General features: G+C 40.5%; 1 protein-coding gene across 1 annotated transcript in view; it reads left to right on the top strand.

Moving 5' to 3' along the window:
• The first annotated feature begins 7,884 nt into the window (after positions 1–7,884).
• Positions 7,885–24,833, top strand: part of LOC103910467 (protein NLRC3) — a 36,382-nt gene continuing 19,433 nt past the window's right edge. The window contains exons 1-2 of the mRNA XM_021471552.3: positions 7,885–7,925; positions 24,478–24,756. Of these exons, the coding sequence (XP_021327227.2) occupies positions 24,498–24,756 (259 nt within the window). The 5' untranslated portion in view covers positions 7,885–7,925; positions 24,478–24,497. The remainder of the gene's footprint in view (positions 7,926–24,477; positions 24,757–24,833) is intronic.

Raw genomic sequence — 24,833 nt, forward strand, 5'->3', positions numbered from 1 at the left:
TTTTGTTGGTTCATCTCTCTTTTATGTTGCGACTCAAACAAGCGGGTCATAACACTTTGTAAAATGTGTCCGGTTGTATCCAAGATCTTGTCCTTTCAGTCATGATCGTAAGTGAGAGTAAGAACCTAGATTGAGCAGTAAATTGAGAACATTGCCTTTCGTCTCAGCTCCTTCACCACAACAGACAATCACATCAACTGCATTACTGCTGCCCCTGCACTGATCCATATTTAAATCTCACATTCCATTCCTCATGAAAAAAAAAAAAAAAAAAAAAAAACGCAGATACTTGAACATTTGGGGTATGGACTCTCTTCCAAACTGGACATGGCCACCTTTTTCCAGTTAAGCACCATGGTTTCTGACTTAGAGCTGCTGTTTCTCTCCCTGCCATGGCACTCAGCAGCAAACCGTCCCACTGCATGCTGAAGGTCCATATCCTATGAAGCCAAAAGGACATCGTTATCAGCAAATGGCAGAGACAGTCCTAGCCTGCACCTAAAATTATGCCAGTAAAAATTATTATATTTTTGAGATCAGCCTAAAAAATACACACTTTAACAAAATAAAATAAATAAATGGATGGATGGATGGATAGACATTGTAGTGGTGGAAGGGGAAGTAGGATGGCTTAATCAACCAAAAACCAAAATGGAGCCCTCTCAGGAGGGATGGACCAGTGCGGAAGATGTCTCAGACTGAAGGTATAATAATGAAATAAATGCTCAGAAAGCCCCAACCCTTTTTTATCAACTGGCTGTTTCATTGTACTTCTATGCAACCAAGGGTGCTCATTGTTCCAGAGAAATCAATTGACTAAATTATCAAACTTTTTAAAATATTGTAAAGAAATATTTACAGGATATACTGAAGTAGAGAAGTAATTTTAGGAAGACATTTCATTTTGAGTATGATAGTTTGTTATTTTGAGTAGTCAGAGCAGTGGTTCTCAATACTACTGCTTGTGCAAAATGAGTTGACAACCAAATTAATTTTAGCTTTTATTTCTAGATCTTAGAATGGCACCTGAGAAACCACAAAAGCTGAGATTTGGCTTATCTTTATCTGGTTAAGATCAATTTGCACCAGATCAGCAAGAGACAACATATGTTTGTTTCCTTCGCCGACTGGCCTCGATGAAACACGGCGTGTTTCTTACTTTTGTAAGTTTGTTACTATCTTGCATTAAATGTTACAAATACTGTTTCTGATACTAAATTGTCATTTACACCAACGTATTCCAAATATCACTAGCTTTTGTTTAGTACCAAACTTTATACATTTCAGACACATACAGAAGGATTCATCTGCAATAAGGGTTAAAAAAAAACAATTAAATAACTTGGTTGCAATAAAAACATGTAGTATTCAAAGAAAGCCACTGACCCAGAGGGACGAATTTAGTGATTTTCTTAAGTCCCTGGAATTTTTTTGAAGTAGCACACAATTCTTAAATTAACAAATCCAATATTTGTTAGTTCAAAAAATGTCTTGAATTTATGGCTAGAATTTTTTAAAGGAATAGTGCTGTGCATGGATTAATGTTATTTTAATATTCTTAAGACTGAGAATCTTACATTTACATTTAGTTGGGAATGGGAAGACATTACTCCAGCATGGAACAGTCAATGAAAATGTTTTGGAAATTGGAGGCTCCTGGAGGTAAAGGTAAGAGGGTGCAGTGCCAGTGATTTGAACTTGATACGAGCCTTGAGCTTTAACTAATGCAGAGAGATAAAGAGAGGAGTTACATTGAAGATCAGGGGCCACATGTATCAATGCTTGTATGCACAAAAACCTTGTGTATGCCAGATTTAACGCTCACCTTTGGATTTACTAATGATGAAATTAACGTGAGACTGTGGTCCACACCAACTTCATGTCTGGTGTACGTGCATTTCTTGTGTGTGTTTGTTTTATTTCCGTTGGCAACTCCTAGAGGCAGTTATGTTAAATTCCAAACTACAAGGTATGTTTGAGCTGTGCAATGGCAGCTGTATGGGACGAGATTATCTGCATGTCTAGCAGGTATATAAGGTTTCCTTGCCATGCTGTTGAACCACGGTAAAGTTAATTTGACGTTTGACAAAAGATGGCAGCGGCAGCACTTGCTCTTAGTGGTTTGGTTGGCATCACTCATGAGCTTAAAAATTATATATTTTTATCATAATTTTTACGTTAATTTAAGCTCTCTTAAGCTTATTTATTGTCTTTTGTCGAACTCATTGTGTAATAATTTGAAACGAAGCAGCAAAAGCAAAGGCAAACAAAGCAAAATCGGCTTGTACCTTGTTTTCTGTGGCTTCCTAATATTAACGCCTGTTTTACTCTAGTGCAGCTCACCGCCAAGTATTAACACTGACAAAGGATTGTATCGGTATAACAGGTTGGTCTTTGGCATTGCCTCAGCACCCTGGGCTGCCCTGGTACTCAATGCTGTCTCGACGATATCATAGTGACAGGGGAAAATGACCGTAGCCATTTGGAGAACTTGTCGTATGTGCTAAAGAGACTGGAAGATTATGGTTTACGCACAAAACGCAACAAGTGTGAGTTCTTCGAGGACCGCATTCAGTACTGTGGACATCAAATTGATTGAAATGGCCTGCACAAGTGTTCTGACAAGCTGAAAGCCATTGCCGAAGCTCCACCACCAAAAGACATCTCACAATTGAGATCGTTCTTGGGGTTTGTCAATTACTACAACAGGTTTTTGCCAAATCTAGCCACCGTTCTCCATCCCCTTAATGCTCTGTTGCAAACAGGAAACAAATGGATGTGGACAAAGCAGTGTATGGAAGCTTGTCAGGAAGCGAAACGACTGGTTATGGCAGATACTGTGTTGACTCATTATGACCCCAGTAAATAACTGAAATTGGCTTGTGATGCCTCACCATACCGTATCGGTGCTGTGTTGTCCCATGTGATGAGTGATGGGGCCGAATGACCTATAGCCTTTGTTTCACGTTCTCTCACCTCTGCGGAGAAGAATTATGCACAGATAGAGAGGCACTGAGCTTGGTCTGGGGGATTAAACGATTTAATCAGTAACTGTATAGAAATGAGTTTACCGTAGTCACTGATCAGCGGCCTCTGGTTTCCATTTTTTGCCCACAGAAGGGAGTGCACACTGACAGCTGCAGCCCAAATGCAGAGGTGGGCTTTGTTTTTAGGAGGGCACAGATACCAGATTGAATTTAAGAGAACAGACATGCAAATGCTAATGGACTTTCATGCCTGCCGATGGACGTGCCTAGCACAGGGTCAGAAGAAAAAAGTGTACCATTGGATGTGTTCACACTGGCACAGCTGGAAAGCTCCCCTGTTACAGCTGAAATGGTCTAAAGAGGAACCAGGCAGGATCTTACTTTGTCTGGGGTATACGCGGCTACACAAAATGGCTGGTATGCTGAAGCAAAGCACAAGTTCGTGCAATACTATCAGCGCCATGATGAACTGAATCTGGATGGAGGGTGCATCATGTGGGGTGCCAGAGTAATTATACCTCCGAAGTTGCGAACTAGAGTTTTGGAGGAGCTTCACGTTGGACACCTCGGAGTTGTAAAAATGAAGTCACTGGCTGGCAGTTTTGTCTTGTGGCCAGGAATAGATCAACAGATTGAGCAGCTCGCCATGCATTGGTCAGAATGTCAGCATGTTCAGAAGATGCACAAAACTGCCCTGTTACATCCGTGGGAGTGGCCTGCTTTGCCATGGCAAAGGATACATGTTGATTTTGCGGGTCCCTTCATGGGTACAATGTTTCTCATTGTGGTTGATGCATGTTCAAAGTGACCAGAAGTGTTTAGTATGACCTCCACCACTGCTGCTCAAACTGTAACAGTACTGAGAGAGCTTTTTGCAAGAACTGGTGTTCCTGAACAGCTGGTGAGTGACAACAGGCCGCAGTTTATATCTGCTGAATTCCAATTGTTTCTCAAGAATAATGGAATTGAGCATGCGACCTCAGCGCCATATCATCATGCATCTAACAGCTTAGCAGAGATTTTTCCAAAGCTTGAAAAATGCACTGCGTGCTATGACTACTGACAGAATAACACTAAACCAGAAGCTGCAAAACTTCCTGTTTGCCTATCGAAATGCCGCTCATGCTACCACGAATCGTACCCCTGCCATGATGTTCTTTGGAAGACCCTTACATTTTAAACTAGATTTGCTGAAACCAAATCTGAAAAGAACCGTATAGGACAAACAATTGAAACAATCGCAAGCAGGAGGAAAAACTTGTTGGTTGGGGATACTGTGCTTGCAAGGGATTACAGAGGGGATCGTAAGTGGATGCCTGCAAGAGTCAAAGAAAGGACTGGTCCACTTTCATATACTGTGGAAGTTGCTCCTGACACCTTTTGGAGACAACATATTGATCAATTTAGAAGTTCAAATGTTCATCTGGAAAGTGTCCCAGTGAATGTTCCTTCTACACTGTTGGACACTACTACTGATGGAAGTGACACACCACCATTACAGGATGGAACTGTAATTGTCTCTAAAGATCCACAAACACAAATTACTCCACAGTCACCAATTACTGTGTGTGAAGAAAGACGTTACCCTATCAAACCTCCAAACCGATTTGATTTATAAGACTTAAAGGAAATAAAAGAAAAACATTAGAAACATTAGAATATACATATACACACATTCCGGAAAACTTCCACTTTTTAGTGGGGAGGAACTGTATTGAGTGTGAAATGAGGCTCACATATGGAGTGTGTGTGTTTTGTGATTTGAGTTACTTTTAGGTTGGCCATCTGCCTGTTCATCAGTCCAGTTTAATAAATGATAAAGAAAAGAAGAAAATGCCCACATGTGTTAAGCCTCTTTCTAAAGGCAAACACAACAACCCCTGTTTGGGAACCGCTGGTTTAGATGATGCAATGACCAGGTCTCTTTTCAAATAGGATTCTTTAAGTGTCTCATTATAGAAGCATTATATAAAAATAATGTACAAGAATCTTTGAAACTAAGTGTTGTTAATTTATAAGCTGGGAATAGTGGGCTGTATAAAACTATGATAAATGTAAATGCATTTATATGACTAGGTGATCTTCTTAAACAGATACAGTCTTTAAACTATTATCTAAAATTATTTGTTATTCTTCTGTTCCCTCTAGTAGAGCTTGACATGTTTACTAAGAATGAACGTGTTTATGAAGTTTTGAGAAAGTATAAATTTAAACACCACAACTGGTCTGCCTTTATAACTCAAGCTGGTCATTTTAAATGTAGCAGTTAAAATTGACACTGTTATATTCACATCATTTTTGTCTTTATCCTTTATGTCTGTGATACTCACACACACACACAAACTTGAGAGGTTCTCCTTCACAGACCACCTCGCTAGTGCCACATTGCTGCAGGCAGACATGTTTGAGCAGTATACAGTAGCATTTCCAGAAGATGCACTTAGCAGGACTTTGAAAGCCTATCCAGTGCTCGATGGAAGTAAGCTAAAGACAGAGCTTAGTCTCATCTACTCCGAGGATGAGTTCAGAGCCTATGTGGCGATTGGACCTACTCCAGCTGTTTATGGAGAACAATCTTGAGGAAGTCTTTTCAGAGACTAACTCTCCTAAAGATTCTTGTAACTACACCTTTGACTACAGCAGAACCTGAGAGGTGCTTCTCAACCTTAAAAAACAGTGATATTTCTAAATTTAAGACACACACATACACACTTGTTAACTAGGGATGCACAATATATTAGTGCCCATATCGTTATCGGCCGATAAATGCTATTTTTAAGATTATCGTTATCCGATGTCATAATTAGGGCGATATATTTAAGCCGATAAATTACGTAATTGTACAGACCTGCTTGCCGCGCACGCGTGGACGGAACTTGTTCAGACTTGCCCAGTGCACTCTAATGGAGCTCTCCTCACACTGTTTGTTCCTTCAAAGTCCGCCCTTTCTTCAGGTGGCATTGCTGTGCATTAATAACTCAGTAAGTAACCACGTTCCTTATCATTGTAGATATGTTTGATTGAGTGTTATTGTGTATTTTGCTTTAAATCGCCTCAGGAAAAAATATTACATGTGTACATGTGTACACCTTTTCTGCTCTGTCTCTTTGTTGTGTTGGATATAGCAGGGGAAATTCACTTATTACTCCAGGGCCGAATAATGTTAGTTTCGGGGTCAACTCTTTTCGTTGCAGCTAGTGAATGAAAGAGGACACATGTAACTTGTTCCAAAATATTTATTACTTTCTGTGTGGTACAACAAATAAGTCACCAAAGAGGAAACATCACAGAAAATCGTCTCATTGCGTAAAAACCGCTCCTCTTTACTCTCTCCCTCTGCTTCACACACACCCCAAACTGCAGCCCAGTCCCTTAAAGGATCCGCACAGTTTACAACACGTGTAACGGTTGTTTGTAATCTGATTATTTGTTATTATCAACTCGTTGCTTGCCAAGTGTTTTGGATGTATAACTGTATTCAGTTTGATCGGAATATTTTTATTAATTATAACGAGCTCGCATGAGAGCTGTCACCGCGCACACACACACACACACACACACACACTGTAGCACGGCGGAGAGGTGAGAGCTGAATCCAGTCAAAGGGGCTCTTAACTAGCCGCTCATTCTGTCTGTATATTCAGCTCTGTGTTTGTCATAAAGTCAGCTCAATGCAGGCTTTGTATCAAAAATCTGACTCTGAAAACTCTGCCTCTACACTTAAGTAACACTCTCAGCGGTTTATCATATACTTTTATTCTATAATTTTTACCGCAATTGATAGCAAGAACGAGCGCAGAAGCGTTGTCTGATTGACAAGCAGCACCTACATGTGACATGTCAAAACGCCAAATAGGATGAATCTGTGCCGCATTTTCTAAACGTACTATCTGTATTTAGCTGTTGGCTTGTACGGTGGCTCTAAACTGTCAAAACACCTCTGAAAAAGGCTTTTTCAGACATGACATATTTGTACATGTGTACATCACTGTAACTTGTTTTATTCATGACCATTTGAGCTGGTTTCAGTCCTTAGCTCTTTCATTTTCATATTATTTAAATATATTTATCTTGCTTGTTAATTAAATACCATTTTGGTATTTAAACTATTATTTTTATGCAACAATCAAGTTGCATGTTAATTTGCTATAAAGAAAAGGAAATCATTTTTTGCTTGCTGATTTATGTGAAATGGTGAATATAGGTCTATAATAACCTTGCAATTTTGAAATTATGGCTTTTTTGCTTTGAGTATAGACTTTTAAGTTCATAAGAGCAGTTCAATCTTTAATGAAGTTTGCTGTGTAAAAATATAACAATTTAAAATATTTATAATTATCGGCCTATACATATCGGCTATCGGCCTCCAAGTCTGAAGAATTATCGGTTATCGGTATCGGCCAAAAAATCCATATCGGTGCATCCCTATTGTTAACTGAATAAAGATGTTTATTAAGTCTCAAAGAGATGTGAAAACACTTTCATTCAAACCATTTTATCGTCTGAGAAAGACTTTGCTTTGTGGGTAACCAGTATAGTGGAAAACAGCTCTGCTTAATGCTGTGGTTTATCTGAATGCCTATACTTGATGAGGCCAAACACAGCTCATATGATAACATAATCTATTGTCTGTGAGCTGTTGAACTTTATACCTCTCATTAAACCCTTCCTTTCATGACACATATCCTTCTTGCAATAATTCATTAACCAAATTACATACAGCAGATGCACAGATATATTCAGCTCCAGTGGTTTGTGTGTTGTCTCAAGGACAGGCCCACAGTGAGAAGAATCTCATGAATATTCATGTCAGCACCACTCAGTGAACCAATAATATTTCAGATATACCTGAAAATCACATAGGTGTATTTTAGTGAGGTAAACAAGTCAAAGAGCTGAGATTGTGTTCCTGCTGCACGAGCGTCTGTACTTCTGCAGGTAAGTTTATTACTTCTACCATTACACTTATGTATGAAGATGATGAAGGGATTTTAGAGTGGGATTTAAATGTCTGTCTGATCCATGATTAAGTTAAATAATATATAGTTAAACTCCAACACATCAATGTTCCTTAAACTCTGAAGTGACCTTTTTCGGTACATTACAAACACATCAAAAACTTGTAGGGACGGTTAAATCTCTCCAGGAACATGAGAATTGCCATGCAATGAAACAGCAAACTTTTCTAATGATCTCCAGAAATCATCTTCTCAGCAGACCCTTGGCCTCTAAGAACCCCCCCCATTACCCTCCCCTGTATATGGTCAACAAAAGGTCACTCAAGAGTTTCCGGATTTCATGTTTCTATAGTTTTTATATTAGTAGAATTTATGACTTCTAACTTATCATATTGGAAATCATGTAAAAATTTCTCCGTGTGACTAATCAAGTGGTCTCAATGTCACGCAGTCATCACTTGTATTCTAAGAATTGTTTTCTGTTGATCTGAGTTTTGGCTTTGGTAAGGTCTTTGTCAAGGATTCACTTTTTACTCCAGATGGTAATTGGTCTTTAGCTTAACATATGACCAGACAAAGGTTGCTGTGGAGCTTTTATTATCTTAAATTTATGATTGTTTGTTCTGAATTGAGTATTTAAGGTGAGGAATTTTCTTTCGGCTCCTTTAACCAGAAAACCCAATGTCAGTGCTGTGATTGAGTCTCTGAGCTCCTGTCTCTGAGATTTATCTTTGAGGAAATGTTTTTTTTTTTTTCTTCTTGATCTTACAACATGATCTTTGAACCTTATATCTTTAGACCTTTTGAACCTTGACGGACTCTATACAGTATCATATGCATAAATCATATTAATTCTTTTTAAGTATGAACAAAAAATCTGTCATTTCAGATCAGGGGTTAAACCTGCAACTGCAATAATGTTAATAATTTCATATACATATATCTTCAGTAGAGTATATTTATCTGCGGTGAAATAACTGAAACTCTGTTTGTTGCCTCCCTTATCATGTGGCCTGTTTCAGTAAGTGCTTGTTTGTGCAGGCAGAATAGCGCTATTTACTGATGTTTTGTTGTCAAACTGAATAAAACATCTACATCATCGATGCTGTAAAAGGTCCTTTATAAAACTGAAAATAGTCACCGCAATCTTTCACCGGGAAAAATGCTTCAGCCATGGTGTCGTCCTTCCTCCAGGGTGCAAAAATAACTCGTTGATTTAGAACACAGGTGTCAAACTCAGTTCCAAAAGGGCCGCAGCTCTGCACAGTTAAGTTCCAACCCTAATTAAACACACCTGATCAAACTAATTGAGTCCTTAAGGCTTGTTTGAAACCTACAGGTAAGTGTGTTGGAGCAGGGTTCCCTGCTGAAAAATCCAGCTTAAACCAGCCTAGGCTGGTTGGCTGGTTTTAGATGGTTGACCAGGCTGGTTTTAGAGGGGTTTTGACCATTTCCAGGCTGGTTTCCAGCCATTTCCAGCCTGGTCTTAGCTGGTCAGGTTGGGAGATGACCAGCTAAAACCAGCTTGACCCGCCTAGCCAGGCTGGTAGCCCAGCCAAAACCAGCTATGTCCAGCTTAAACCAGGCTGGTCAAGCTGGTTTTAGCTGGATTTAGCTGGTCATTTTCCAGCCTGACCAGCTAAGAACAGGCTGGAAATGGCTGGAAACCAGCCTGGAAATGGCCAAAACCCCTCTAAAACCAGCCTGGTTGACCATCTAAAACCAGCCAACCAGCCTAGGCTGGTTTAGGCTGGATTTTTTAGCAGGGCTGGAACTAAACTGTGCAGGGCTTCGGCCCTCCAGGAATTGAGTTTGACACCCCTGATTTAGAAAGTAATTGATTTAGGATTTTTAGAAAGTTTCAATTCAGCATTTGATTTAACCCTGACTGTGACTGTCTTGTAAGCACTTGTCGTGAATGCGCGGCGCTCATGCAGGCAGGCATGGCGGATATGAGTGAACAGAGATGCACTGAAGCCCAAATCTATATTTGTTGACAGGCAGTTTAAGCTACTTATCAGAATTATGGGAGATGTCGGCCCGACAATATTTAATTGGATAAACATTTTTTTTAGTTTTATGCCTTACCCAGAATATAAAAATGCATATAAATACATTGAGATCATTTACTGTAATCATTACTATTGGACTGTGAAGAGACTTTCAACCAGCACAACAAAACATGTTTCTGAAGACAATTACCTACTGCATCTCTAGTTTATTCTCTTAAATAAAGACGAATTACCAAGTTTTAAGTGTCATATAGTCTATGGAAAAATTTATGTTTTAAATCTCTCCGGAACATTTACACTGATTGTTTGACAGTGTCTACCAAAACGAGGATGTTATGTAATACATTTTATATCGAGTTATTACCAGAGAATTTCTGTGTTTTTATATTTTGGATGATGCGCTGGGTCATGCCTCTGTTAGGGGCGAGAGCACTCGATGCACAAAGCCAACAGTCAGTCAGCGAGTAAACAAATATAATGAATGAAAACACATAGGCCTGTGTGTATAGACATATAATGTACTGCTGTTCTGTAACGTGTCATTTGTAGTCTCGGTTGTCTTCATTTTAATCGTTTCGGGATTGTGCGATGGTGTGCTTTATCTGCCTTCCTGATTCCTGCTGAACTGGGTGGGTTGTGTGACGTTTGATTCGGTGAAGGTTCTGGGGACGGGTGACACGCTGTGAGCTACTAGCCTGACAGTGGAAATGCAACATGATTTCAGCCTCACTGCTCATGCTCCCGGGCTATTGGCATGGCCCGGCCCGATAAAAGCCCTGGCTCACACTGGCCCGACAGTGAAAATGCGGCTAGTGACAAACTTTAGCCAGAAGTTAAGTGGTGTTATTTATAGTGTTGTGTCTCTGATGCTAAATGTCTAAGATAAGAGAGTAACAGAGAAAAAGAGTAAAGTAAAATTAGTTGAGGTGAGCAAGTAGCAGTTCCCCTTCGGATGGGGAACTTCAATGCTATAAGTGCATTTTAATCCACGAAATGGGGAATTTCGTTTCAGAAAGCCAATTGTCTGAAAGAGTATATAACGGGCCAATGAAATGCCAAATGAGTTGGCAGCGTAAGCTTGCGCACGTGTGCCTTATCGCCAATTAGCTCCGCATATAAGCAAAGGGAAAGCAAGAAAACGCCATCCTTTTCGCTTCAGAGACTAATACAGCCTTCTGAGAGAGTCGATGAGGGTTCCTCCTGCTGTGATCCAGCGATTTCAAGCGAACGAGAGCATTCTCCCAGTCCAGAGTGTGTACACGCAGTGGCAGACGGTCAAGCTGTGTTTATCCCTTGCCTGGCGTTCTTTGGGTCCGGTCCTCCAGAGCGGTGCGTATAAAGTGCAGCACGTCCTTTTCAGGATGGCGCTCCGACCTTGCGTTTCTCGATGCGGTGGTTTCCTGTACCTGAATGATGGGCACGAGCACTGCGTTGCATGTTTGGGGGTCGAGCATGTTAATGCGGTGTTTGCGGGCAGTTAATGTTGTCATTGCGATGCCATGACTGTTGCGCAGTTAAGATCGCGGCTAGCCTTTGCAAAAGGGCAAACCACCCCAGCTGTCCCCTGCACTGCAGCGGGCACTCGGGAAGATCTGAGGGTTCCAGTGGGAGATTATCTGTCGCCTCTGGGCCCGCGGACCTCCCGCTCCTCTAAGCGCTCCATCCAAGCTTTGAGTGGAGGAAGCGATCTGTCTAAACAGATGGTAGCCCTTACGTTTGATGACACCGGAGACCAGACGTCCACCGCTGAATCAGAGGGTGGGCTTTTTTTGTCCTACGGGAATCCAGGCCCGCTCGCCCCCCTCGGGCAGGTGAGCGCTGTCAAAACGGATCCTGAAACGGACATGTTAGCCGTGCTTTCCCGGGCTGGACCGACTAGATGGGTGCTACGTAGAGGACCAGAGGGCTAAGCCTTCGAAGCCTCTCGTCCCCTTCGTCCTGGAGGTGCACAGTAGGCTCACGCAGTCTTGGAGGGCACATTTTTCTGCCCGTGCTGCATGTCCCTCCACCTTCACCACTCTTGACAGTGGAGCGGCCAGGGAGTATGTGGCGATTCCTCAGGTCTAGCATGCGATTGCGGTCAATCTTTGTCCGCGTGGCACCTCTTCTTGGCAGGGTCCGCCTCGTCTCCTGTCCAAAGCCTGTAAGTTATCTGCCTCCCTCGGAGCTAGAGCTTACAAGGCTGCGGGCCAGGCTGCTTCCGCCTTGCACGCAATGGCCACCTACCAGCGCTACCAAGCGCAGGCGCTGGCCGAGCTGCACGAGGGTGGTTCCAACCCAGGCTTGTGAGCTTCGCACCGCATCTGACTATGCTTGCCCGGACACTGCACTAACACGAGATTGGGTCACCACAAACTCCCATGCGAACCTCGTAAGTTTCGGGGCCGCCGAAACTGCACAAACTTCCGCAAACCGACTCTCTTCAGTCCTTCACCCCAGTTACCCAGGACAAGCTATTCACAGCTATTCACGAGCGAGTGATTCCCAAAGACGTCATCGAAGTGAGTCACCACCCAATCAGGAGCACCGTGTTTCCCCTAGGCCAGCCGGCGAGGGAGATTTGACTTCAGCAAAAAGGGCGCAAGTAACACAAACTAATGTTGTCTCTTGCTGATCTTGTGCAGATTGATCTTACGCAGTTAAAGATAAGACAAATCTCTGCTTTTGTGGTTTCTCATGTGTTATTCTAAGAACTTGTAAGAAGTATTAGAATAAATTTTTTTGACATTGTCAACTCATTTTGCATCATCTGAACTGCCTCTGTGTGTGTGAGTGAATGTGTGTGTGCGTTTGTTTGTTGTTTACTTATTACGTAGTTAGTTTCATGTATCGTAGTGTAGCTCAATAAATCTTTGTACTCATTTTGTAAGAACTGTGTTCTTGTTTATGTGCTTCTAAGTCATTGCCTCTAGCTGTAGATCTTGTTACCTTGCTAAAAGTTAACCCAATACTGTGTTATGTTATTATCGTTGGCCACGTAAATAATATTAACAAGATTGGTAAGATACAATGTCTTCTATTTGCGGGACAAATGGTAGATAAAGTGTGAATTTTTTTATCTGATTCAATCTGACTCAATTGAGTCGAATCAATTATCCGAATCTTTAAAATCCAGTTCATTGAAATGAGCTAATAAACCTCTGATCGATCTTACAATGTAGGTTGATCCCCTACACTACACACATTAAAGGCCATACCCTCGATCTCATCTGTTGCTTTGGAATAATCTCTAACAAATGTACTGTTTCTGATCTTTTTATATCTGACCACTTCCTAGTGTCTTTTTGTGCTCAGCTTGCAGTTTTTAAATTGCAGTCACCCCGGACAATCACATTTAGAAAAGTTAAGAACATTGACTTATTACATTTTTCGGATGTACCTAATAGTTTTGCATACAATGTGGACTCATCTTTTGCTGATGCTCTGGTGTCTATTTACAATAATGGGCTATCTGAAATTTTGGACACTTTTGCACCTTTACAAACCCGGACTGTCTCCTTTTCTGTTTCTGCTCCTTGGTTTACTTCTGATCTGCATCAACTCAAAACTAAAGGTCGCAGGGTGGAATGGTTGTATAACAAGTCTGGGTTAACTGTCCACAAAGAAATGCTTACAGATCATGCTCATCATTATAAGGAAGCATTACTTAAAGCTAAATCTGACTACTACCCTAGTAGCAAAGAATTCTGGCCCAGATTTGGCAAAAAGCTGGCACAGCAGGCATTCATCCGGCACTGGCATACAGCATGTGGGCCAAACATGGCCCGGGTTTGGCAGAGGGGGCCCCGTCTTTAAGGCGGCACACAAGATTTGGGCCAGATGAAAAACGTAGTATTTGGCCCAGATTTAAAAATTTGATAAGTGGGCCATGTGAGTTTGGCCAGTCTTGACCCACATTTAAAATACACTAAAATCCTTTTTGAGTAAAGAAAAAAAATTCTACCAATCAGGTCACTTTGAGAAAAAGCGTGCCCATAGTGTGCCAAAAGCGCATCACTCCATGGGTTTATCAATTTCATTGCAATTGTGACACACCAACCTATCTGGCCCAGTTCTGGCCCAGTTATGAGTTATTAACTTGGCTGAGACTTGGCCCAGATATGGTCTGTGTTTGGCCCTTGTCTGGAAGCCAGATTTGGTCCAGTCATGTACCGTAATTCACTGCGGCATGTGGGCCAAGCAAAACCTAATTGTGTGGGCCAGAGCTGGGCCAGAGAAATTTTGCTATGTGGGTATGCTAACAGAGTAGAATCTAGTCAGGGTAAGTCTAGATTACTCTTTTCTGTAGTTAAAAAATCATCAAGTTTTCCTGACATGTCACTTTCTTGTTCAACTGAGTTGTGTTACAGCTTCCTGACTTTTTTAAACAAAAATTAAGAACATTCATCATTAATTACATTCAAATAGTTCAACCCCTGACTTCAGCCAACATGTTTCTGAAATCATTACATATTTCTCTTTTGATACTTTTACCTTACCATCTACCACTGAATTAGTTGGTCATAGACGGAAATCTAAAACCACCAACAGCCTGCTTGATCCTCTTACTACGTGCTTAGTTAAGACCTGTCTTCCATCATTGTCCACACTGATTACTACATTATTCACAAATCACTGGATTCTGGATCTGTCTCATCTTTACTTAAAAATGCTGTAATCACCCCAGTACTAAAAAAACCTGGAGCTGATTCATCCAATTTGGCCAACTATAGACCGATTTCCAATTTGCCATTTGTCTCAAAAATACTGGAAAAATGTGTTGCGTCTCAAATCCATAATTATCTCTCTAGTAACAATTTGTTTGAGCTCTTCCAGTCTGGTTTTCGTCCCAACCACAGCACTGAGACTGCTATTGTCAGGATTACTAATGATCTACTACTGGCAGCAGATTCTGGTTTACTATCAATTCTTATTCTTCTGGACTTGAGTGCAGCCTTTGACACAGTTTCGCATGAGGTTCTTTTGAATAGGCTTGCCTCACTAGGGATCTCTGGCACCCCTCTTTTATGGTTTAAGTCATATCTCGCAGATCGTACTCAGTATGTTCAAAAGAAAGATTTTAAGTCAAGATCGCAGATTGTCACTACTGGTGTCCCACAGGGTTCTGTACTGGGTCCACTCCTGTTTATCATATATCTACTGCCTCTTGGTCACATTTTCAGAAAATACAACATACAATTTCACTGTTATGCTGACGACACTCAACTCTACCTGTCCACCAAGCCCTCCTGTTCTTTTCCTCCTTCTGCTTTGAGCAAATGTTTAGCTGAAATAAAAATCTGGCTTTCAGCTAACTTTTTTTAAATTAAACAGCGACAAAACTGAAGCCCTTCTCATCCGCACTAAAAGTGTTTTGGATAGAGCTGATAATTTCACTATAGACATTGATAACAGCACAATTTTTTCCTCTGTGCAGGTAAAGAGTTTGGGTGTCATCTTGGATAGCTCCGTCCTTCTCTCACAACCAATAACACAGCCATTCTTATTCACGCATGGTGTTCTCTGCACCAAGCTGAAAAGAGAGCCAATTTTAGGGCATAAAACTTCCTTGTGGAGGGAGCCCTGGAGCTTAGAATGGTCTGAGCAACCTCGGTTGACAGTCCATACTCTATGAGGTGGGCCCCCTCAGAGGCCACACCCACAGTTTCCACAGATCGGGTCGGGGATGAAGTATCATTCCTCCCGCCTGGGACAGAAGGTCACTCCTGATGGGGATCTCCTATGGTAGACCCGCCAGCAGGGCTCTCAGGTCTGAAAACCAAATTCTGGTAGGCCAAAACGGGGCTACCAGCAGTAACTGGACTCTGTTTTGACGGACCCTCTCCAGGACTCCTGGGAGCAGAGCAACCGGGGGAAAAGCATAAAGACGTAGCCTCGGCCATGTCTGAACTATGGCATCCAGTCCCCTTGAAGGAAAACCCCATGGATTTGAGCCACCACTGCAGGGGTCTCATGTACAGCAGACCAAACGGAATCACGTTGGCTGCTACTGCCATGACACCCAACAACCTCTGAAAATGTTTCACAGTGATGAACTGGCCTAGTTTGACTTGGTGTACAGCTGACTGAATCAAAACGATTCGTGGCGGGGACAGACGTGCTTGCATCGTCATGGAGTCCCATAGCACACCTAAAAAAATGGTCGTCCTGGCTGGAACAAGCACACTTTTTGCGGTGTTCAACCGAAACCCCAACCTTCTGATATGGGTGAGAACGACATCTCGATTTCGAACAGCCATATCGTGAGTCTGAGCTAGAATTAGCCAGTCGTCTATGTAGTTTAGGATGGATATATGGAAGTTTGCAACTTTCAGGTCTCTCGTCACAAACCAGTCCTCGGACTGAATTTGTGACACCACATTTTTGATGGTTAATCATCCTGAACCTAAAAGCCCAGAAGGACCGATTGATATTTCTCAGATCTAATATGGGACGCAGTCCCCAATCCTTTTTGGGAACTATAAAATACCGGCTGTAAAACCCTGACTCTCTATCGAGTGGGAGAACACGCTCTATTGCGCCTTTTTTAATAGAGCCAGTACTTCCTGTTCCATAACCAGAGCCTGTTCTGGCTTCACTGCGGTGGGTGTAATACCAATGAAGTGAGGTGGGCGTGCACAAAACTGTATTTTGTAGCCGTGAACAGGACCCACTGGGACACCATCGGCAGGTGTTTCCACGCTGCCAAAATATGTACTAGGGGTACCAGCCTCTCTAGACGGGCCTCTGGTTAATCTTGGACCCCCCGAAAAGGGGATGGGGCCCCCAATGCCCTCAGACACTGAGGAACGGTCCTGAGCCCTGGGAAGCCTGACTCCCAACACATCAGGACTTTCTTTTATCCTTCGCCTTTCTCGAAACTACTATCATCCTCGTGGGAATTTTTGAGGAAGGCTCAGGCTGAGATCGTGCTCTCCAGGCCCTCTTTTACTGAGGGGGAGCCCGAGAAGCCACGCTCTTCTTTTGTACCACACGGTATGAGGAGCTGGTTGACGGCTGGGGCTGTCTTTTAACAGCCCCTTGACTTATTGGTCTTAGGGGGAGAAAGTCCCCTAGAGCGTTTTTTAACTAGGTCAAAGGATTCGGGGACCCCGTCGATAGCTCAGAGCCCTGAGCTCAATATTGGAGCGGCAAAAAAAAATTGTTCTGTCGGTTTCTAACACCTCTGCTTGCGTTAGCCAGAGGTGCCGCTCAGTAGCCACCAGGGTAGCCATAGATTGCCCCAAACTAGAGGCCGCCTCTTGAGTAGCTCTTAAGGCTAAATCCAAGGCTCGAAGAGCTTCTCGAAGCTGTTTGGGTGCCGCTCCCCTGCCATCTAGGCACTCTTTAATTAGGTCAGCCTGATATGCTTGCAACACTGACATAGTGTGCAGGCATCCGACAGACTGACCAGCCGTCATAAATGCTTTGTCGAGTAGACCCGATGTTAATCTTAATGGTCTAGAGGACAAAGGAGGGACCCTTGCAGATTTTAAATCTGGACGCAAATGACGCGCTAAATTCTCTTCTATTAAAGGCATTTCTGTACATGCTTTTCCCCCCAGCCCACGAACTGCTGAATAAATAACCGTTTTAAGTGTCATTAAAGGTGCTGAATAACAAAAGGGGAGGTCCCTCAGCGTAGGATCTACTCTGCTGGGTAATTCCCTTTCATCTAGCATTCCTGTCAGACGCAGCTGCTGCTTACGTGCTGGCCGCCAGTCTATTACATCAAAACTGTCAGCAGCACGTGAAATCACCTCCACTAACTCCTCATATTCCACTGACTGGGGCGGCAGATTCAGCGTTTGCTGCTGCAGCGCCTCTGTTTCCTCGGAAACGGAGGACATCGCCCTCCCACGAAGTGCAGAAGAAACCGCAGAGTGTGCTTCTGATGCTCCCGAAGGAGGATTAGATCGCGCGGATCCAGATAGAGAAAGGACAGAGTCCGTCTTCATCTCATCCGCCAGATTTAGCTGCGAACCCCCCGACCGAAGTTGACGCTCAGCCTCAGCACGAGCGGGACCCGAACGAGCTGTCACTAAACGAATGTGCGAATATAAAATCCACTTTACCTTAGTTGAGGTTACTCTGTGAGCCAAAATGAAGTACAGTTGAGCGAGAGGACCGTGGAGAGAAAGCTCCGGGTCAGCGTCTCGGTCTCCCAAAGCCTAAAAACACACCACAAAGCAAACAAAGTCACAACGCTGTAACTACACAAGACATTTATTATATTAGCAAACTGATGCTACCAGCCGTCTTATCATATGTTTACATTTTTACATGCTTTAAAAAGTATATTAAATATGCTTAACAATACAAGCTAGCAGCAGTGCTATAGGCTACTCCAAGGTAAACACATCGCATTGCTTCAAATTACGCAAATAATCATGCTTACGGACTTGAAAGTTGACAAACATAAACGAAAAATGAGTAGTCTTATCTTGTACAGCTCTCGTTTTCATCGAGCTGCATCTCCAACTGATCCAGGAGTGTTTCTCGCCGTTCACGTCAGCTATCAGTCTTATCGGATTCATTCCATTTCACAAATCAAAATAGCGACAGGAAACTTGTGGACTTGATCTGTTGACAGGCTGGAGTTTGTGCAGTTCTCATAAACGCAATAATATAGCATGATGATGATAAATTACGCCTAAACTAACAACCATTTCTGCTATTAGCTCCTCTCCTCACTGACTGTACACAGTGAGTGCCTGTGTTCCGGAAGTAGGAAAACTGACACATTTTCTTTAAAATTTGTGCCCCTGCACTTCGTAAACATTTTAATATGGTATTTTATGGTATTATAGAGTATTTTCACAAACGATTCTCTTTTTTTGAAACAGTTTTTTAACCTACAATACGCTCTTTAATGACCACAGGCTGTTGCTTGTGCTCTGAGAATGTCTGCAACATATTCAAAGGTTGACATCAAGTTTTCACTTCAGGTAAATTTTAAGTAGCTTAAATAAAATAAAAAGGCCCACAGGTATGTATGAATAAATAAATGAGTAAATGAATAATACCGGTGTGCTGATCATGTCATTGCATCGGTCGGTCCAACTTTTGTACTTTCAATAAAACCAACAATAAACTAAAGTTTATGATACTTTTGGGAAACACTGATCATATCTGTCTTGCGAGACTGATTAATTTTCAGTACTTGGATTGTACAAGTTCATTACAGTTTTTAACAATGGCTATGACAGTTTTTTCAATACATTTAACAAGTTTGCTAAAAACTCAACACACCAACACACCTAAAACACAATTGGCAAAACAGTTAATTTCATGCTCAAAATCACACATTGTAAACTAAACCTCTAAACTACTTTTTCAAAATACAATAATAAACGAACACAATACACCATGTCTAACAAAACACTACAAACATGTTTCAAAATGAAATTATTATTCTAAACACTAACACATGTTCTCTTCCAATAGAAATATTCAGTCAATCAGAACACGCTGACAATAAAAACACTATCATCAGCTCACATTACAGAAACTGCATTATTTGATGTGTCAGCTCTGCCCTTATAGTTGAAGCCTCTTTACAGTTTTGTTTTGTTGGGTTTAGTAAATACAGTATGTCACAAAAGTGAATACACCCCTGCCATCTCTGCAAATATTTATATCTTTTCATAGAACAACACTGCAGAAATGACTCTTTGACACAATGAAAAGTAGTCAGTGTAAAGTGTGTATAGCAGTGTAAATTTATTCTCCTCTTAAAATAACTACAAATACAGCCAATAATAGCTGAACCCCTGGCAACAAAAGTGAGTACATCCCTAAGTGAAAATGTGAAATGTCAATATTTTGTGTGGCCATCATAATTTTCCAGCATGGTTTTATTTCTCTTGCGCATGGAGTTGAACAGAGCTTCAAATGTTGCCACTGGAATCCTCTTCCACGTCTCCATCCCAACATCATTGAGGTGGTGGACATTTGACACCTTGTGCTCCTCCACTTTCCTTTTCAGGATGCCCCAGATGTGTTCTATGGGGTTTATGTCTGGAGACATGCTTGGACAGTCCATCACCTTTACAGACTTTATTTGCGAAAGGATATCACTGCAAGATATACAAAAAGAAAAAGCACCGCGATTACAATAAAAGAACCCAAAGTAATCATTTATTCCACCCGGTCTTCTACATTTTGCCACATGTTCTCATCCACATAACACATGATATCTCATATGGTCCGACACGGTAACTGTGGCCCTTTGGTCTATTATGTTTCTCCCACGGCGAGGTTCCCAGCCTCGTCAACATAGATAATTCCATGTGGTACTTGACTGGCCTCCAACTTCATGACTCTCTAAATGTAATTAGACACAGTGTATGCAAATGCTGTACTGTACTGTATATCTACTGTATGTACTAATCTTTCCAGGTTTATAGAATAGTTTACTGTAAAACACACTGTGTATAGTACAGTATTGACTGAATTTCATAACCTTACCTATACGCATTGGTGACAGAGTTCTTTAATGCACTCACTGTTCCTTTCAAAAATCTCAAGAGTCCTCTTTTAGAACATATGATCATGTGTTTGGGAAAAACTCAACACATGAGTGTGGTTTCTAGATGGGATATATATATGTGTGGAAGGAAGGGGGTGTTGTTGGTTGAGTAGTAAGTGACGGTGTTGGTGACTTGCGCGAGACGTACCTGAAGAGCTAGTAGGGATGTGGTGGAGAGAGGCGTGTGCAACGTATTTAAGGACCGTGCAGGAGACGCGCGATTTCCGGTGGATTATCATTCATTTATAGGCATCCGGGAGTGTCTATTCATTTCAGGGATTCTCACAGCTGATTCCCATCTAGAAACCACACTCATGTGTTGAGGTTTTCCAGTCACATGATCATCTGTTCTAAAAGAGGACTCTTGAGGTTTTTGAAAGAAACAGAGCATATCAAAAAACAAGAGTCATGGAATTGGAGGCCAATCAAGTCCCACATGGCTTTAACTTGGCAAAACGGCGTCCCCATGGGAGAAACGTAATAGGCCAAAGGGCCACAGTTACCATGTCAAGCCAGAGAAGAAGCTGGGAAAATGCAAAAGACTGGGCAGAATAGAAGATTACTTTGTTTTTTTATTATTATAATTGCGTGCTTTTTCTGTTTGTATATCTTGCCGTGATATCCATTTGCAAATAAAGTCTGTTCTGCAGCAATTCTGTGTCTGAGTTTTTATTTTTATTTTTTTACATAAACTGTACACTTTATAAAGCTACTTTGAGATGGTTGTTCATTTGTTGTATTGAATTTCTTCAGCAAAAGAAACATAATTCATGCATTTACTAAACCCAACAAAACTAAAATCTAAAGAGTCTTCAAATATAAGGGCAGAGCTGACACATCAAATAATGCAGTTTCTGTAATGTCAGCTGATGATAGTGTTTTTATTGTCAGCGTGTTCTGATTGACTGAATGTTTCTGTTGGAAGAGAACACGTGTTAGTGTTTTGAAGAATTATTTCATTTTGAAACATGTTTGCAGTGTTTTGTTAGACATGGTGTTTCATGTTCGTTTATTATTTTATTTTGAAAAGTAGTTTAGAGGTTTAGTTTACAGTGTGTGATTTTGAGCATAAAATTAACTGTTTTGCCAATTGTGTGTTTTAGGTGTGAAAATAAAAACACTATCATCAGCTAAAATTTTAGAAACTGCATTAGTTTATGTGTCAGCTTTGCCCTTATATTTAAAGTGTCTATACAGTTTTGTTTTGTTGGGTTTAGTAAGTGCATGCATTTTCTTTCTTTTACTGCAAAAATTCTATACAAAAACGAATAAAAAATTGCTTTATAAAATTCACAGTTTTTGTAAAAAATACAGACACAGAATTGTTGCAGTACAGACTTTATTTGTCTGAAAAGGACATCACTGCAAACAGAAAAAGCACCACAATTATGATAAAAGAGTAAATCTTCTATTCTGCTCGGTCTTTTCCAACATGTTTTCATCCACATTAAACTTGATATCTTCTATGGCCCGGCACGGTAACTGTGGCCCTTTGGCCTTTTATGTTTCTCCCATGGTGACATCCCCAGCCTTGTCAACATAGATAATTTCATATAAGACTTGATTGGCCTCCAACTTCATAACTCTTTGAAAGTAATTAGAAACAGTTTATACAAATGCTACTGTATGTACTAATGAACTCCAGGTTTAAAGGGTAGTTTACTACAGTAATGACTGTATTGCTTAATCTTACCTGGAAGTATTGGCTCACTGTTCCTTTCAAAAACCTCGAGTCCTCTATTAGAACATATGATCATGTGATTGGAAAAACCTTAACACATGAGTATATATATATATATATATATATATATATATATATATATATATATATATATATATATATATAACATATATACATATATATAACCGCAATAAACTGTTATTCATTGGCAATTGAATAAAATACAGGGAATATATTTTTGTTTGAATCCACAATTAAAACAGCTGTTCACTTTGACTTTATTCTATATAATTTTTTTTTAGAACATGGTGTTATCTGTTGTGACATACTGTTTTAAAGCATTTGCAAAATTTGACTGTAAAATGACATTGTTTTGCTTTTGGTTGTGCTTGTGTGTAAAAGAAGTTCAAGCATTTTAAATTTGTGTTAACTGGATGCATTTTGTGTCAAGGCAAGAAATGTGTTAATAGTATAGCCCACTAAGACGGATGTTGTGCTAACTGTGCTACAGTTTTTTTTACAATGCTATGACAATTTTTTTCAATACATTTAACATTATTAACATTATTATTATTACTATATATATATATATATATATATATATATATATATATATATATATATATATATATATTATCATTATTTACATTAAATATTACATTGTTTTTGGTCGTGGTCGAGCTTGTGTGTAAAAGAAGTTAAAACATTTTAAATTTGTGTTAATGGGTGCATTTTGTGTCAAAGCAACAAGAAATGTGTTAATTGTTTAGCCAAAAAAGATGGATGTTGTGCTAACTGTGTTAAGAGTTTAAGAAACTTGTTAAATGTATTGAAAAAAGTGTCATAGCCATTGTAAAAAAAACTGTAATACCCATTAATCATCCACTCATGATGTCACTGTAAAGGGTAGGGTTAGGAGTGGTGTTAGCTGTACACATTAAAAAGCATGCATGCAGTCTCAGATTGCCTGTGCACCCACCCACTTCAGGAAGCTCAAATGTATTCATGTTTTCCAACCAACTGCTCCATTATCAAGGTTTTAAAATGACTGCCTGCACTTGGTGGATGATATGTACCCACATAGCAACATTTCCTTTGCCCAGCTCTGGCCCACACAATCAGGTTTTGCTTGGCCCACATGCTGCAGTGAATTACAGTACATAACTGGACCAAGTCTGGCTTCCATATAAGGGCCAAACATGGACCATATCTGGGCCTAGTCTTAGTCAAGTTAATTACCTATAACTTGCCCTAAAATGGCCGCATTGTTTGGCCATTTTTTGGAAGCCAGATTTGGTGTGTCACGACTGCAGTGAAATTAATAAACCCATAAGGCATTGTGCTTTAGGCACATTGATAATAGTAATGGTTAATAATAGTTAATAATAATAAAATATGTTTATTACATGGGCAATGTTTGGTCCACATGCTGTAAGCCAGTGCCGGATGAATGCCTGCTCTACCAGCTTTATAACAAATCTGGGAAAAGAATTCTTTGCTACCTGTATACATTCTCGAGCTGCTGCAATGATTATCCAGTTCTTTTGCCATGTCTGCATTAAACAGCATAAACTGAGGTCTAGGTGGCCATGTGTGTCACAATAAAAACAACATTTGATTCAGTGGATTCTGAGCATGTACAACTACATCACAAGAACTTTCATATTATACTAGTAATCAGTTTTTTCAGTGTTTACTTTTTTATAATAATTCTGCAACACCGTCAGATAAATATGTCCCAATAAGTTACATTAAGTATAACTTTATAAAGTTTCATGAACTTTATAAAGATAAATATGTACCAATAAGTATAACTTTATAAAGTTCCATGATAAGCCTTTATTTTGTACCCAGTATGAATTATCATATTTAAACTAGAGGTACAGAAAGGTCCCTTTCAGGAGACCACCACAATGATGGGTAATTGTACTCATATTATGTAGTATGCCAGGGTCTTTTAACAGTGGACATATGTGTGTGGTTTACCACCGGTCTCACGTGTCATCTGAAGTCTTTTCTAAAACTGGTTTTATTAGTTTTCTGAAATGGTTGTGTTTAACCAGTTGAACATATAAATAAACACTCCTCCATGATGATACAGAAAGAAGAGTTACAGAGCTTCTGCTCAAGACACAATTTAAGTAGACGAACAAGAAACATCTACATTATTTCTGGTTAGTAAGAGCCACTGAAAATAGTGACAATCAATTTTCAAAATGCAGCTTTTTGAAATGTCAAGGTTAATTTCATTATTCAGATAATGAATAAATGCTTAGGTCCATATTTTAATTGTGAAACTAATGCAGATGTTGTTGCTCTTGTCCTGTAGCTGTGAATGGGTGAAGCACCATGGCGAATGTTAAACAGCTGCTCAAGAACTCACTGGATGAACTGAGAGAAGCTGAACTAAAAGAGTTTCAATGGTGCATAATAAATGACTATAGAGATATTTCAAAAGCTGAAATGGAGAATGCAGACAGGTTGAAGACAGTGGATAAGTTGGCATCATGTTTTGGACCAGAAAGAGCTGTGAAGATCACCGTGGACATCCTGAGAAAAATAAAGCAGAATCAATTGGCTGAAGAGTTGGAGAATACACAGAAGCAAGGTATTATTTAATGTCCTGTCAAAATTTACAAATGTGATCATTTGACTCATGTTTTTATGTTCACATTTTCCATGTTA

Source organism: Danio rerio, chromosome 4, assembly GCF_049306965.1.
Source record: "Danio rerio strain Tuebingen ecotype United States chromosome 4, GRCz12tu, whole genome shotgun sequence".
NCBI classification, from domain to species: domain Eukaryota; kingdom Metazoa; phylum Chordata; class Actinopteri; order Cypriniformes; family Danionidae; genus Danio; species Danio rerio.